This window comes from Coregonus lavaretus (genome assembly GCF_964263955.1).
Source record: "Coregonus lavaretus genome assembly, chromosome: 19".
Classification (NCBI taxonomy): domain Eukaryota; kingdom Metazoa; phylum Chordata; class Actinopteri; order Salmoniformes; family Salmonidae; genus Coregonus; species Coregonus lavaretus.
This window is the reverse complement of record NC_140006.1, coordinates 32,749,525-32,766,116: the sequence shown is the minus strand read 5'-3', so window position 1 is coordinate 32,766,116 and position 16,592 is coordinate 32,749,525. Positions and strand designations below refer to the sequence as shown.

Sequence of the window (16,592 nt, the reverse complement as noted above, 5' to 3'; positions counted from 1 at the left end):
CCTTCCAGACCGCCGAGAGATTCCAGACCACCGAGAGATTCCAGACATTCAAGATGTTATTACAGATGGTGTTATAATGCATAGTAGAAATAATTTGGTCCAGAGCGGTGTGAACCACAATAAAAACCAAAAGACCTCTACCCAGCTGAAGAGGAACAACAAAGGCGTTGAAAACGTTCCTGTCCGACACCACCTCTGCCAGGAGACCTGAATCCAGCATCAAATCAAGGCAATCAATTGCCTTCTCTTTTGTGCCTTTTCTCTCAGGAATGTGACAGGAGTCTATGTGGAATGAGCAGGAAGTGAGAGGTCTATGCAAATGCAACGTTCTTCATAGGGTATACTGGTTTGCAAATTGACAAAACAGAATGATGGTGGAGGTGGGGCGGCTCAGGTGTGACATTGGAATTGGGATATTGCCATGGGCAATCCAAGATGAACTATGAAGCTATCTGAAGAACATAATGAAGACGCCAGAAGATTGAGTGCCGGTAGAGTAAGGGAGTGTTAGTTAAGGTAGTATGTTGATTAAGGAGGTATTATACACTGCTAAATTTATAGTAATTTAGACTAGGAATGTATTAAGATAATGATCTGTTGTAATTCTTGTTATGAGGAAGTTAATTCTAGAATTATGATAGTTATTATGACTATGAATTATAAGGTGACTGATTGATTTGAATAAGTTATTAATATGTTAATAACTAATGATGTTGACATTGCAATTAATGGATTAGATATTGATATTGATTCTTTTGATTGTTATAATAATTGTGATATGGGTAAAAAAGGTTATGTAAGCTAAAGATGTTGACACCATTCTTAAACATGTCATAGATATTATTGTTAAGACAAAGTTGCATATGTTGATGTGATAGGATACTAACACATATATGGGAAATGCTATAACTAAACAAAAGTGGGGAGCATTGTTTATAAAGAAATACACCCAGTTCAGGGAGCGCCATGACAGTAGGTAAATGAATATGGGACATTTTGGGAATTTGGGAATCCTGAATGTTTGTATGAAGTTGTTCCTGGGGGTAGATGGGCCTGCCATGGTTACAAAGCCTAATAGAAAAACTTGGAGGTTAGTTTAGAGGAAAACCTTCCAAACTTGTATCCAATACCTGACTGGGCTCTGGGTCCTCATCAGGATAGGTCAAACAATGAGGAATATATATTGGTTTAAATATATGTATATGAAAAGTAACCACATATGGCAAGGCTAAGAATAAGTAAATGCACAGGCTTACATTCATTTAAAAAAATTATCTTTGTATTATTGGGACATTATTGGAATGTCCCAAAGGGGAGAATATATGGATGATTTTCAAGTACATATGTTGTAGAATTAAACACCTATATGCCTTAAAATGTTTATGGATTGAGAACCAGTTGAAGGGTTAATACAGAGCAGAGACATTTATGTGTTTTTCATAAACTCCCTGCAGCTGGTCTGGGTATGTCAATGACATGTGATGGCTGTGTGGAGATTGGAGTAACAATGGACCTAGTGTTATCATTTGTTTTGCTTATGACCCTATGACCTGACACATGGCCACATGCACATAATCTCAAGGGCCAGGGAGGATGGTAAATGATAAATGCCTTAATGTATGTACGTGTATTATTTGTAAAGAAAGGGTCTGCAAACATATAATGAGATTAGGGAAAGGGTCTGCTACCAATATAATGAGATTAGGGAAGAGGCTTCCTGTGGAAAAGCGCCCATGACCTTTTGGAGTAAACCACATGTGACATTTGGACGTTGAAAGATAAGGGTAGAGTGGCACTAAAATAAGTTAATCATTTGCCCTAAGGGGAGGGACTGTATATGCTATGTAACATGATTATGCATTTGTGTGTATAAAAGGGAGCTCTAAGCCAAAGAGAGACAGTTGTTGCTCCATGGAGCAAGCTCGGCTTTGTTATGCAAATAATAAAAGTCTAAATTCATAAGTTGACTACTTTTTGAGTCAAATATTTCTACGACAGTTCAACGTGTCAAATCGGAGGGCCTGTTGTCTGGACCTCTGGCAGTCTCTATGGGGGTGCCACAGGGTTCAATTCTCGGGCCGACTCTATTCTCTGTGTATATCAATGATGTCGCTCTTGCTGCTGGTGACTCTCAGATCCACCTCTACGCAGACGACACCGTTTTGTATACATCTGGCCCTTCATTGGACACTGTGTTAACAAACCTCCAAACGAGCTTCAATGCCATACAACACTCCTTCCGTGGCCTCCAACTTCTCTTAAACGCTAGTAAAACTAAATGCATGCTCTTCAATCGAACGCTGCTTGCACCCGCCTGCCCGACTAGAATCACTACTCTCGGCGGGTCTGACTTAGAATATGTGGACAACTACAAATACCTAGGTGTCTGGTTAGACTGTAAACTCTCCTTCCAGACTCACATTAAGCATCTCCAATCCAAAGTTAAATCTAGAATCGGCTTCCTATTTCGTAAAAAAGCCTCCTTCACTCATGCTGCTATACATGCCCTCGTAAAACTGACTATCCTACCGATCCTTGACTTCGGCGATGTCATTTACAAAATACAGTGGGGAGAACAAGTATTTGATAACCTGAAAATCAGCAGTGTTTCCTACTTACAAAGCATGTAGAGGTCTGTAATTTTTTATCATAGGTACACTTCAACTGTGAGAGACGGAATCTAAAACAAAAATCCAGAAAATCACATTGTATGATTTTTAATAATTAATTTGCATTTTATTGCATGACATAAGTATTTGATCACCTACCAACCAGTAAGAATTCCGGCTCTCACAGACCTGTTAGTTTTTCTTTAAGAAGCCCTCCTGTTCTCCACTCATTACCTGTATTAACTGCACCTGTTTGAACTCGTTACCTGTATAAAAGACACCTGTCCACACACTCAATCAAACAGACTCCAACCTCTCCACAATGGCCAAGACCAGAGAGCTGTGTAAGGACATCAGGGATAAAATTGTAGACCTGCACAAGGCTGGGATGGGCTACAGGACAATAGGCAAGCAGCTTGGTGAGAAGGCAACAACTGTTGGTGCAATTATTAGAAAATGGAAGAAGTTCAAGATGACGGTCAATCACCCTCTGTCTGGGGCTCCATGCAAGATCTCACCTCGTGGGGCATCAATGATCATGAGGAAGGTGAGGGATCAGCCCGGAACTACACGGCAGGATCTGGTCAATGACCTGAAGAGAGCTGGGACCACAGTCTCAAAGAAAACCAAAATCGGCAGTGTATCAAATACTTGTTCTCCCCACTGTAGCTTCCAACACTCTACTCAGCAAATTGGATGTAGTCTATCACAGTGCCATCCGTTTTGTCACCAAAGCCCCATATACTACCCACCATTGTGACCTGTACGCTCTTGTTGGCTGGCCCTCACTACATATTAAATCGCCAAACCCACTGGCTCCAGGTCATCTATAAATCACTTCTAGGCAAATCCCCGCCTTATTTTAGCTCATTGGTCACCATAGCAACACCCACCCGTAGTATGCGTTCCAGCAGGTATATCTCACTGGTCATCCCCAAAGCCAACACCTCCTTTGGTCGCCATTCCTTCCAGTTCTCTGCTGCTAATGACTGGAACGTACTGCAAAAATCTCTGAAGCTGGAGACACTTATCTCCCTCACAATCTTTAAGCATCAGTTGTCAGAGCAGCTTACCGATCACTGCACCTGTACACAGCCCATCTGTAATTAGCCCACCCAACTACCTCATCCCCATATTGTTATTTGCATTGTTATTTATTTTTTCTCATTTGCACCCCAGTATCTCTATTTGCACATCATCTTCTGCACATCTATCACTCCAGTGTTAATACTAAATTATAATTGTAATTATTTTGCACTATGGCCTATTTATTGCCTTACCTCCATAACTTACTACATTTGCACACACTGTATATAGATTTTCTATTGTGTTATTGACTGTTCGTTTTGTTTATTCCATATGTAACTCTGTGTTGTTGTTGTTTTTACCGCACTGCTTTGCTTTATCTTGGCCAGGTCGCAGTTGTAAATGAGAACTTGTTTTCAACTGGCCTACCTGGTTAAATAAAGGTGAAATAAATAAATAAAATTGTAAATAAGAAAAAAATATTTGCCAATAAACCACACCTCCTCGGGCCTTACTGCTTAATTATACAATCATAAATAACAAAATCGATATCAACACATTCATTAAGGCACATTGCTGTGCTTTCCTGTGACTGAATTTCCTGTTGACTAAACTCAGTCAGACTTGATGGGAGAGAAGATAAGTGGAGCTGAGTTATCACCAGAAGGATCTGGTGAAGACAACAGTGGGTAGAGTCTCTCAGTGAAGGTGCAGCCAGTGAAAGAGTAGATATGGGACCTGGCCTCCACATCGTAAAATGAGACGTGACCCTTCTCATAATCTACAAACACCCCCACTTTCTGGGGCTTCTCTCTCATGGAGAGGGGAACTACAAGCTCAGTGCGAGCTCCATACGCATTCCTACTCCTCAGCTCTATAGTCCAGGCTCCAAATACAGGACTCAGTAAATTCATCCCCTTCCTGTTGATGGACTCTCTTGCCACTCCTAAAGCCCACCAAGTCTTCTCCTTCACCTGTCCCTCATAGTAGAATTTCCTTGAGGAGAATCCCTCCATTCCTAATACACAGGGATGACAATCAAACCTCTCTGGGTTGTCAGGGAGTTCCTACTTTATGGCTCCATATCTCACTTCTTTCCTGTCCTCAGACAGGATAAGATAAGGAAATGCTGTGTCAGGGTCCAGCGTCACATCCACTGCACACTGCTGCATCCTCTTCAGCTTGATTTGAGGAAACATCTCCATCTCTTTATTGAGTGTCTCCTCCAGTTGAGACACAGCTCTCCTCACAGTCCCAACACACAGGTCACTGTGAACACTGATCTCAGACCAGTTCTTGGTAGGTGGAAGGGTGGTATAGAGGGATGTGTGGATCTGAAGGAGGTGGAGGTGGTCCTTAATATCTGAGAGCTGCTCCAGCTCAGTGCTTCTCCTCTTTAGTTCAGTGATTTCTTGCTCCAGTTCTTCAATGAGCCCTTCAGCCTGTCTCTCTGCTGCTTTCTGCTTCTCCTCAACCACCTCAATGAGCTCAGCCTGGCTTCTCTCAATGGAGCGAAGCAGAGCAGTGAAGACCTGCACACTGTCTGCTATCTCTCTCTCTGCATCTCTCTTGCTGAGCTCTACTGCCTGTTCGATCTCCTTAACCTTCTTCAGTCTCTCCTGGATCATCTTCTGAAATGTACCTTTACTCTTCCCCATCTGAGCATTCCTCTCTCCACACTCTTCCTCTATGGGGACAGTCTTATTTGTCTTGTGGTCTGTCTCGGTGCAGAACTGACACACACATGCCTGGTCTCTCTTACAGAACAGCTCCAGGGGTCTCTCATGCTTCTTACACACCTTGTCTTCCAGGTTCTCCACAGGGTCGATCAGCTTGTGTTTCTTTAAAGACGCCACTATCCGATGATGCTCCAGGTGAGTCTCACAATAAGAGGTCAGACACACCAGACAGGACTTCAGGGCTATGTGCTTTGTCTCAGTGCAGACGTCACATGGTCCTTCTGCAGGTTTGTCAAGGGTTATGGTTTGGGTTTGTCCTGGGGTGATGGGTGTGACATGAACTGGAGCTAACTTCTTGAGCTGAGCAGCCATCTCAGAAATGAAAGTATTGACAAAGGGATCTGGTCTCTTATCAAATGTATTTTTACATGTGGGACACTGGCACACGTTAGTGCTATCCAAGTATCCACTGATACAGGCCTTGCAGAAGTTGTGTCCACAGGGAGTGGTGACAGGCTCAGTGAACACATCTCGACAGATAGAACACTGGAGCTGCTCTTCACACAAGAGATTGGCGAAGGAAGCCATTTCTGGGAACAGACCAAAGAAAACAAAATCTGTCATAGCCCCTCTGAAATCAGTCATTCTATCTTTTTTTAAATAATTAAATTGGTTTCTCAGTGTGAACAATATAATAATACACTGTTTTATATACTGTTTTATCATGTCACATCAAATCAAACAATTATCACATTATTCTCTCTTCTTACTTTCTACTCACCTCAGCGTGTGTTGACTTGTTCTTTCTCTTCTTATGGTTAGAAAAAAGGTAAAGAGTGACTGGAGAGTAGATGTAGCTTTGTGAATAAGTCTAAAGGATTGTTCCTGTTCATAACATGCAGGTTTCCAGTTTGGTTTCACTTCATCAATGTGACTAAGATCCTCCCTGCCTACTGACACGTCTGCTCTTAAAGGAATGGTGTCCACTTTTTACAACTTGGCTCTCCCATTCTGTTCTACAGTGTTTCTCTTCTCTATAATACACTGCTGTTCATGTATGAAAGAACTCAGGCCTCTAGCGAAATTATAGAGACGATACCTTGCAACAAACCTGTTAAATGGACCAAAAACAGGACTTGAGAGAACGTTAGTTCATTTCTTCATGCCTAAGAACAGCCCTTAGCCGTGGTATATTGGCCATATACCACACTTCCTCTGATCTTTTGCCTATTGCTTAATTATACCATTACATTGTTGAATACTCGTTTCTGATTGGCTAGAAGGGCATTCTAGAATAGACATTAAAACCAGATAACGGGACAGTTGGAAAAGATATCGGGACACCTTGCAATCATTACATTTTACATTTTAGTCATTTAGCAGACACTCTTATCCAGAGCGACTTTACAGTTAGTGAGTGCATACATTTTCATACTGGCCCCCCGTGGGAAACGAACCCACAACCCTGGCGTTCCAAGCGCCATGCTCTACCAACTGAGCTACATGACGCAATATGCACCTAAACATGCAGACCGTACTTGATACAAAGTTACAGAAAGTTAAACCAACAACCACACAAACTGAAATGGGATACATTGTAAACGCAGCTCCAACGAGGAAAAACCTAGCAGCTAGCTGGCATTGTTTTGTTTTTGCAGGGACTTATTTTTTTGGAGCATCTGATGACCCAACGTGGTGAGTGACAAACATACAGTGAGGGAAAAAAGTATTTGATCCCCTGCTGATTTTGTACATTTGCCCACTGACAAAGAAATGATCAGTCTATAATTTTTTGTTTATTTGAACAGTGAGAGACAGAATAACAACAACAAAATCCAGAAAAACGCATGTCAAAAATTTTATAAATTGATTTGCATTTTAATGAGGGAAATAAGTATTTGACCCCCTCTCAATCAGAAAGATTTCTGGCTCCCAGGTGTCTTTTATACAGGTAACGAGCTGAGATTAGGAGCACACTCTTAAAGGGAGTGCTCCTAATCTCAGTTTGTTACCTGTATAAAAGACACCTGTCCACAGCAGCAATCAATCAATCAGATTCCAAACTCTCCACCATGGCCAAGACCAAAGAGCTCTCCAACGATGTCAGGGACAAGATTGTAGACCTACAAGACCATCGCCAAGCAGCTTGGTGAGAAGGTGACAACAGTTGGTGCGATTATTCGCAAATGGAAGAAACACAAAAGAACTGACAATCTCCCTCGGCCTGGGGCTCCATGCAAGATCTCACCTCGTGGAGTTGCAATGATCATGAGAACGGTGAGGAATCAGCCCAGAACTACACGGGAGGATCTTGTCAATGATCTCAAGGCAGCTGGGACCATAGTCACCAAGAAAACAATTGGTAACACACTACGCCGTGAAGGACTGAAATCCTGCAGCGCCCGCAAGGTCCCCCTGCTCAAGAAAGCACATATACAGGCCCGTCTGAAGTTTGCCAATGAACATCTGAATGATTCAGAGGAGAACTGGGTGAAAGTGTTGTGGTCAGATGAGACCAAAATCGAGCTCTTTGGCATCAACTCAACTCGCTGTGTTTGGAGGAGGAGGAATGCTGCCTATGACCCCAAGAACACCATCCCCACCGTCAAACATGGAGGTGGAAACATTATGCTTTGGGGGTGTTTTTCTGCTAAGGGGACAGGACAACTTCACTGCATCAAAGGGACGATGGACGGGGCCATGTACCATCAAATCTTGGGTGAGAACCTCCTTCCCTCAGCCAGGGCATTGAAAATGGGTCGTGGATGGGTATTCCAGCATGACAATGACCCAAAACACACGGCCAAGGCAACAAAGGAGTGGTTCAAGAAGAAGCACATTAAGGTCCTGGAGTGGCCTAGCCAGTCTCCGGACCTTAATCCCATAGAAAATCTGTGGAGGGAGCTGAAGGTTCGAGTTGCCAAACGTCAGCCTCGAAACCTTAATGACTTGGAGAAGATCTGCAAAGAGGAGTGGGACAAAATCCCTCCTGAGATGTGTGCAAACCTGGTGGCCAACTACAAGAAACGTCTGACCTCTGTGATTGCCAACAACGGTTTTGCCAACAAGTACTAAGTAATGTTTTGCAGAAGGGTCAAATACTTATTTCCCTCATTAAAATGGAAATCAATTTATAACATTTTTGACATGCGTTTTTCTGGATTTTTGTTGTTGTTATTCTGTCTCTCACTGTTCAAATAAACCTACCATTAAAATTATAGACTGATCATGTCTTTGTCAGTGGGCAAACGTACAAAATCAGCAGGGGATCAAATACTTTTTTCCCCTCACTGTACATTCCTCTGGTCCCTATGTTGCAGTCATGACGCAAGTGGCGCTCTGCTGTCAAATCAAATCAAACCCACAACCCTGGCATTGCAAACGCCATGCTCTACCAACTGAGCTACATCCCTGCCGGCCATTCCCTCCCCTACCCTGGACGACGCTGGGCCAATTGTGCGCCGCCCCATGGGTCTCCCGGTCGCGGCCGGCTACGACAGAGCCTGGATTCGAACCAGGATCTCTAGTGGCACAGCTAGCACTGCGATGCAGCGCCTTAGACCACTGCGCCACTCGGGAGAGTGCAATCTCCTCATAATGAACAGTGTCGAGTGTCCTGACGAGAATGCAAACTTTTCAAGCTATGCCAGACAAAATCGGGCATTATCAGCTCATTTCTATGGATGTATCCAAACAGCTGCTTTGCTGTTATTCTGGCTGCAGAGGTTGTGACTGTGTTAGCCGTAGCTTGCTGGCTAGCTAGCAAGGGATAAGAACGTTGCCAGTGAGCATGGCAATGGAACATAAAGAACAAACGACTGGGTAGCGTCCATAAATATCTAAGGAACGACTGGGTTGCGTCTCTAGCAACCAAAAGTTGAAAGTCTGAATTTGCTTATACATATATATTACGATTTTTATTTTACTGGTAAATGTGTGCTTAGCATTCTTTTCTTTGGCAACTGTGATATAAGCAGGATAAACAGCTTAAACAAATGCAGCGCAATACATTTTGCTGTTATTCTGGCTACAGAGGTCGTGACTGTGCAGCTGTAACGTTAGCTTTTTAAAAATATTTGTTATTTAACCTTTATTTAACCAGGAAAAGCCCATTGAGACCCAGAGTCTCTTTTTCAAGGGAGACCTGGCCAAGTTGGCTAGCTAGCAAGCAAGGGATAAGAACCTTGCCACTGAGCATGGCAACGGAACATTAATATCGAACGAACGACTGGGTCGCGTCTCTATCAACCAAAAGATGAGAAAGTATGAATTTGCTTTAAAATGAAAATAAACTAAATATATATATTTGTACGGGTAAATGTATGCTTTATTATTGATTTATTGCGTCGTCCATTATTTCCAAGGTAATGTACAGAACGTTGAGGTTTATCCCGAACATATTCGAAACTTGTATGCATTAACTAGTCCAAATACGGCATGATTCCACTATTTGTATCCGTTTGCGTCAATTTCAATGCAGGGCTTTTATTTTGAAGCGAACCGCAAATTCCTCTATTGTGGCTAAACGTTATTGGGGCTACCTTCACATGGGTTGTTTTGGCAGTGCTGGCCGCTGCTGAAAACGACGAATCTCCAGATTTCCTGCTTTCCGTGTGGAGGCATGCATCGAAAACTCGGGTCAACTAGCTGTTACAAGGGACACATACGTGAACGAATATCTTTGTTAGCTATTCATCCGATTGATAAAGTTGATTTAAAAAAATGCCATTAACTGGCCAGCTATCTTGAAACTGCTGGGGCCAAACTAGCTAACGTTAGTTTACTCCCACCATCAGTTCACTGTAGCTAGGTTTGTAGAAAATAACAATTAACTATATAATTGGAAGCTGTATTTGAAAGACTAGCTAGTTACTGCCTAGTCAGCAGTTTTTTTGCTTGCTTTACATCCGACAGATCTTTAGGTACCGTAGCTAGCTAGATAATAATGATTTATAATAATTCCAGTTTAGTTCATTAGCTAGCTAAGTGTGAGTCTGGCTGTAAAACGCAGCTAGCTAGCCAACTCGACTTCATCATTTGTAGCCATACTAGCTAGCTTGATACTCACGCAGTAACGTTAGTTTACAGTGAGTGATTTTCTGGGCAATCCCGGTCAACCCCTTCTTGCCTACTCCCATCTCTTGGTCTTCTTCTAGGTTCAAAACTATTTGGCTAAAGTCCGGTGCCTTGTTGTCAAAAGCAACCCACTCATAACACAGCCACATGGTGCAGTCAATGGCTCAGTGTTCCAAAACTGTTTACCTGCTTCTACGTCAAGGAAGGACTGTTCTTTTTGTGTGTTTTTATGGTGCACGTGTGTCACAGCAGCATATAATCGATTTTATCTCCAACATCCACCAAAAAAACAGTGATATATCATATTGATACATAGCTATATGCGCTACACATTATTGTTTGGGGGGTGCTAATCCGTTATACTGAACGCAGCCCAGGGAAGTGCAATCGAGAAACGCGCATTGGCATTGATCCACCAATGGTGTGTTAGATACCACCCACATACGTTTGCTTGACACCTCCTCATTATCATATTGGAGGAAGACATACAGAGATAAATATATTAAGAAATAATATAAATGAATAAAATGAAAGAAAGTGGGAATAATTATTAAAATTATGATTGATCTATTCGTGTGCATTTGTTTATTTATCTATTTATATGTGCATTTATTTATTTCGAATTACAGCAGATTTGGTCCTCCATATGTGTGTGTACAATATACACTGCTCAAAAAAATAAAGGGAACACTTACACAACACAATGTAACTCCAAGTCAATCACACTTCTGTGAAATCAAACTGTCCACTTATCTGCTGGGAGCCTGTAGTGTGGTTTTCCACTTTAATTTTGAGGGTGACTCCAAATCCAGACCTCCATGGGTTGATACATTTGATTTCCATTGATAATTTTTGTGTGATTTTGTTGTCAGCACATTCAACTATGTAAAGAAAAAAGTATTTAATAAGATTATTTCATTCATTCAGATCTAGGATGTGTTATTTTAGTGTTCCCTTAATTTTTTTGAGCAGTGTATAACAGTTCAATAGTATAATATTCAGAGACTCACTTCCTAAGCAGGAACTTGTTGATTGTCTTCTGTTTCCTCATACACTCTACTATCAGTCTGTTCAGGAAGACAAACAGGGCCCCACCAAACCCACACGCAATCCTGAGGAGGACAGGGGACAGAGTCACACACAGTTCTAGGTTAACAGCCATTTACAGGGACCATACTGAGGAGTTTGAGCAGGGTGTGTAGAACACACAGGACACAGGAAACACACACACGTACCCCAGGATGGCGAAGGCTGGCAACTCCTGGAGGTCAAAGGGGAAGTCCAGACGGAAACGTGTCTTAAAGAGAGCCGTGATGGTCTCTGAGAGAGAGAGAGAGAGAAAGACAGAGACAGACACAGAGAGAAGAGAGAGAGAGAATAACATCAGTCAGCTCTGACTAACTATTGGCTCAGTGACACAGACCCACAGATATCCACTAGCCAAGCTCAGATGGGAAGGAGGTTGGGAGGGTGAGAGGGTGTCCTCTCTGACCTGTGTTCTGCAGGAGTCAAGACGTGTGTTACTGTTAGATTGTTTAAATGAAAATAGTACAAAGAGATGCTCATGGTGCATTTGAGCAATAAGGCACCAGGGGGTGTGGTATATGGCCAATATACCATGGCAAAGGGCTGTTCTTATGCACGACGCAACGTGGAGTGTCTGGATACAGCGCTTAGCCGTGGTATATTGGCCATATATCACAAACCCCTGAGGTGCCTTATTGCTATTATAAACTGGTTACCAACGTCCCCCCCCCCCCCCCCCGGCACACACACACCTCCTCACCTTCGTCCTGGTTCCACACAGCCAGTACTCTGAAGATGAAGGCGCTGAAGGTGGCAGCAAAAAAGCCCCTCCAGTAGTTCCTCACCGCAAAGAATGTTGACGTTACCTCAATGCTGAAGAGCACACCTGCAACACACACACACACGCACAATCACTGTTGCAGTAAAACCATTCCTCACTTACTGTATTTCTCCCCCTCATGTATTGTAATGTACATGGACTTCCCATGGTTACGTACCTCCAATAGGGGCAGCGAAGCAGCATCCCACCCCTACTGCACACGCTGCTGATAGCATCTCTGTGTTCCTCAACTCATTCTGTAATAGGAACATACACACACCCACACACACAGACCAACACACAAACACATATGTGCAAGCACACATAGTACACACACATACAAATACATAATGGAATCACAGATAGGAATGTTGGAATTTAAATTAACTGAATAACATGAAGTAAAGGGAGATGTCATGTACTGTTTGTCTTATGTGTCATGATAGCATTCACATAGAACAGAACATAAATCCTTGATTGAAATGGAATGGCGCTCACATGACGACCCAACAAACATGAAACAAGTGGACACTCTGAGACGTGCACATACTTAGACACACGTGCACTCGTACCTTGTTTCCCTCAAAGGGCTCTTCCTTAAGCAGTAAGTGGGAAAAGACAGAAATCTGAGTGAGTACCTAAGAGTTCAAATGAAGAAAAGCAGAGACGAAAATCTGCTGGGAGATATTCTCTTTATCGCATCATTGCTTTGTTTTTGGACAGAAGATGCATTCAATCTCCTATAGTGAATGGGTTCAAATAGGATGAACCTCAACCCTGATCAATATGGAATTGTTCTAAAGTAGACAGTCTGATTTGATGCTTGCTGACTTGACATTTTCTTCCTCCATCTCCCTTTTCCTCCTCATCCTCATCCTCTCCCGCCTCCACCTCCTCCTCCTCCTCCAGTTCTTGGGTGGTGTATGGCAGAGAGAGTAATCTCTTGGCAGACTGAGAGCCATAGACAGGAGTCGTACTGTGTGCTGGAGCCCAGGGTCGGGCTCAGGTGAGTGGGGGTGAGAGTGTGTCCTGGAGGGGTGGCAGGCTGTTCAGACAGATATCACACAGATACTAAAACCAAATTGAGTGGGAGTAAGTGTGTGTGTGTGTGGTGTGTGGTGCTGTCTCTCACCATGTAAATCCCACCAAACAAGGCAGCCATGAATTTACTCAGGAGAGCTGCACACAGACTGGCCACATGAACAAACGGGCCCTGAGCGAGAGATCGGAGGAGAGAGAGAGAGATTGGAGGGGAGAGAGAGAGAGAGATGTAGTGGTAGGGGTCAGAGGATGAGGGAGAGAAAGAATATGGAAATGCAGAGTTAGTAATAAAGGAGGGGGAAAGAAGGCAGAACTAAACCAATTTCAGACCCGTATTCATAAAGAGTCTCAGAGTAGGAGTGCTGATCTAGAATCAGGTCCCCCCTGTCCATATAACCGTATTCATGATGATGTAAAGGCAAAACTGCTCCTAGATCAGCACTAAATAAGAGCCCAGGAATTTCAAACATTTCACTTTTATTCCTTAACAGTCCACTAGGGGTTTCCCACCTCCTTTCCCAGGGGCATGCCACTGCCCAGAGCACAGGTCAGCCCGATAACCTTGGCCACAAAGGTTTTAAAGGTGAGATACTCCTTCAGTACCACGCCTCTAAGAATGGTCTTCATCTCTGGGATACCCGAACCTGAGGAAGAGGAGGAGATGAGAGAGGGGGGTGGAGGAGAGGAGAGGGAGGGAGGTGGGAGAGGAGGAGGGGGAGGACGTAGAGTGTGGTAAAATGTATATTCATTGGTCAACTTCAAGATTATGTATGAATTCAAGGCAGTCAGTACTAGTGGTTTCAAGGATATAGTCAAGGATGTCCTGAAGTTGTAAAACTTCTGTCAACTACCCATGTGGACTGAGTCCACTCCATACATCTGTGACCTTTAAATAATCATGCACAGTGTTTTATTCTGTATGCAAATGAGCTATTTAAATATATGAGAGTGAGAGTGTGCATGATTAGGAATAAATGTAGGTGTAAGATTAAATTGAATGAGAGTGTGTGTGCGTGTGTGTGTGAGTATCTTACCCACAGCCTGCGGGGCAAGTATCTGTGTGAACCCTGCTGAGAAAGTGATGAGCACCACAGGGTAGGTGACCCAGGCTAGGTACTGAAGGAGCATGTTACTGTCCAGTCCCCCGTACATCCACTTCTGAGCTACAGTGCAGACACACACACACACACACACACACACACACACACACACACACACACACACACACACAAACAAAACCTATTAAAGGGCACATTCCAGAACTTTTTACACTAGTGGAGCTAGGAATATCCCTCCCTCCCTCCCTCCCCTATGGTGTAGTCCATTACCCAGCTGACCACCATTACCAGGGTCATGAGTAGACCCAGGAATATCTCTCCCTCACTCTCCTTCCCTTCCTCCCTCTCACCTTGTTGACAGAAGGCTATAGCGTAGTCCATCACCCAGCTGACCAGGGCCATGACCAGACCCAGGAGGATGAGAAAGATCCAGTCCTCACCCACACGAGAGATCAGGAACTTCTGACAGCGAGACTTACACACTGGAGAGAGAAAGAGAGGAGAGGGAGAGAGAGGAGAGGGGGTGGGAGAGAGGAGAGAGGAGAGAGGAAGATTAAAAAGACAACAGCATAAAATAAGAGAGAAATAGTCAGTGTAACAAGACAGAGAGAGAGAGAGAGAGAGCACGTAAAAAAAAGACAGATATGGAGTGATGAGAAATGGAGACAGAAGGAACACTGTGTGAAAAGCCAGTGGGATGGAGAGACGGACAGAAATGCATTACAACTTGTTGAGCTGAATGAATGAATAAGGGAATGAGTGGACTTAGAGATCGGTGGAAAGAGAGACACAGGAAGCGAGTGATGGAGAGATAATAGGGATGTATTGAGAGAGGGAGGAAAGGTGGACGGAAATAGGAGGAACTGGATGTCCCTTAGGACACAATCAAACATTGAGGAGAACACTGAGTGTCTTGAGGGACACAGTATATGAATGCTCTAGATACTGAACCGGTGGAATTCCAGACTTTGCCAGTTCACAGAAAAATGAGAATAAATTGGGTCCAATTAAGCCTCTTTTAGCTGACCTAACATTGTTTCTTTCATGATTCTCTTGGGTGCTCTATATGTCTGTCTTTGTCTTACTACACAGACATACAGTATCAGCCAATAGCCTCTCAAAGGCTATGTCCCAAATGGCACCCTATTCCCTATATAGTGCACAACGGGCCCTGGTCAAAAGTAGTGCACTACAGAAACAGATTATGCCATTCTCTAAGCAGTAGGAAGCAGATTATTCAGTCAACCTGTTTATCTGTTCTTGAATATGGTGATATTTATGAAAGTGCAGCTGCTACTACTCTTAAACCTTGGGATGCCATCTACCATAGTGCCCTTCATTTTGTTACATGTGACAGTTTTGATACTCATCACTGCATTCTGTATCAAAAGGTTGGCTAGACATCACTAAAGACCCATAGAGCTCTACATTATTCCCTTATTGTTTACAAGACCCTACTTCGTAAACGTCCATATTATCCAACTTTGTGTTGAAGTATAGACACCTGAGTTGCCTAACCCGGTCACAGGATTGGTTAACTCGAGGTTCCTAGGGTCTCCAACGAGCTAGGTAAATCTGCTTTTAGTTTTAATGCACCGTATTGGTGGAACAAAATTTGAAATACAATTAATCTTGATGTTCTCGTGCCATTCATGCAATTTAAAGTATTGATTGGGGACTTACAGTGGATTGCGAAGGTATTTACCCCCCTTGGCATTTTTCCTATTTTGTTGCCTTACAACCTGGAATTAAAATGGATTTTTGGGGGGGTTTGTATCATTTAATTTACACAACATGCCTACCATTTTGAAGATGCAAAATATTTGTTATTGTGAAACAAACAAGACATAAGACAAAAAACTTGAGCGTACATAACCCCCCAAAGTTAATACTTTGTAGAGCCACCTTTTGCAGCAATTACAGCTGCAAGTCTCTTGGGGTATGTCTCTATGAGCTTGGCAGATCTAGCCACTGGGATTTTTGCCCATTCTTCAAGGCAAAACTGCTCCAGCTCCTTCAAGTTGGATGGGTTCCGCTGGTGTACAGCAATCTTTAAGTCATACCACAGATTCTCAATTGGATTGAAGTCTGGGCCTTGACTAGGCCATTCCAAGACATTTAAATGTTTCCCCTTAAACCACTCGAGTGTTGCTTTAGCAGTATGCTTAGGGTCATCATCCTGCTGGAAGGTGAACCTCTGTCCCAGTCTCAAATCTCTGGAAGACTGAAACAGGTTTCCCTCAAGAATTCCCTGTAT

General features: G+C 43.1%; 1 protein-coding gene and 1 pseudogene across 2 annotated transcripts in view; both read right to left on the bottom strand.

Moving 5' to 3' along the window:
* LOC311146712 (chloride channel protein 2-like) overlaps nt 1-16,592 on the bottom strand; it is a gene marked incomplete at its 5' end in the record, with an annotated part of 57,229 nt that overhangs the window by 29,249 nt on the left and 11,388 nt on the right. The window contains 9 exons of the mRNA XM_084183265.1: nt 11,401-11,502; nt 11,626-11,710; nt 12,177-12,302; nt 12,415-12,493; nt 12,809-12,832; nt 13,369-13,449; nt 13,788-13,921; nt 14,312-14,440; nt 14,686-14,817. Coding sequence (XP_084039391.1) covers nt 11,401-11,502; nt 11,626-11,710; nt 12,177-12,302; nt 12,415-12,493; nt 12,809-12,832; nt 13,369-13,449; nt 13,788-13,921; nt 14,312-14,440; nt 14,686-14,817 — 892 coding nt within the window. The remainder of the gene's footprint in view (nt 1-11,400; nt 11,503-11,625; nt 11,711-12,176; nt 12,303-12,414; nt 12,494-12,808; nt 12,833-13,368; nt 13,450-13,787; nt 13,922-14,311; nt 14,441-14,685; nt 14,818-16,592) is intronic.
* On the bottom strand, nt 3,791-5,780 carry LOC311146700 (E3 ubiquitin-protein ligase TRIM39-like; annotated as a pseudogene). Its single transcript has one exon. The product of its transcript is annotated as an E3 ubiquitin-protein ligase TRIM39-like (transcript).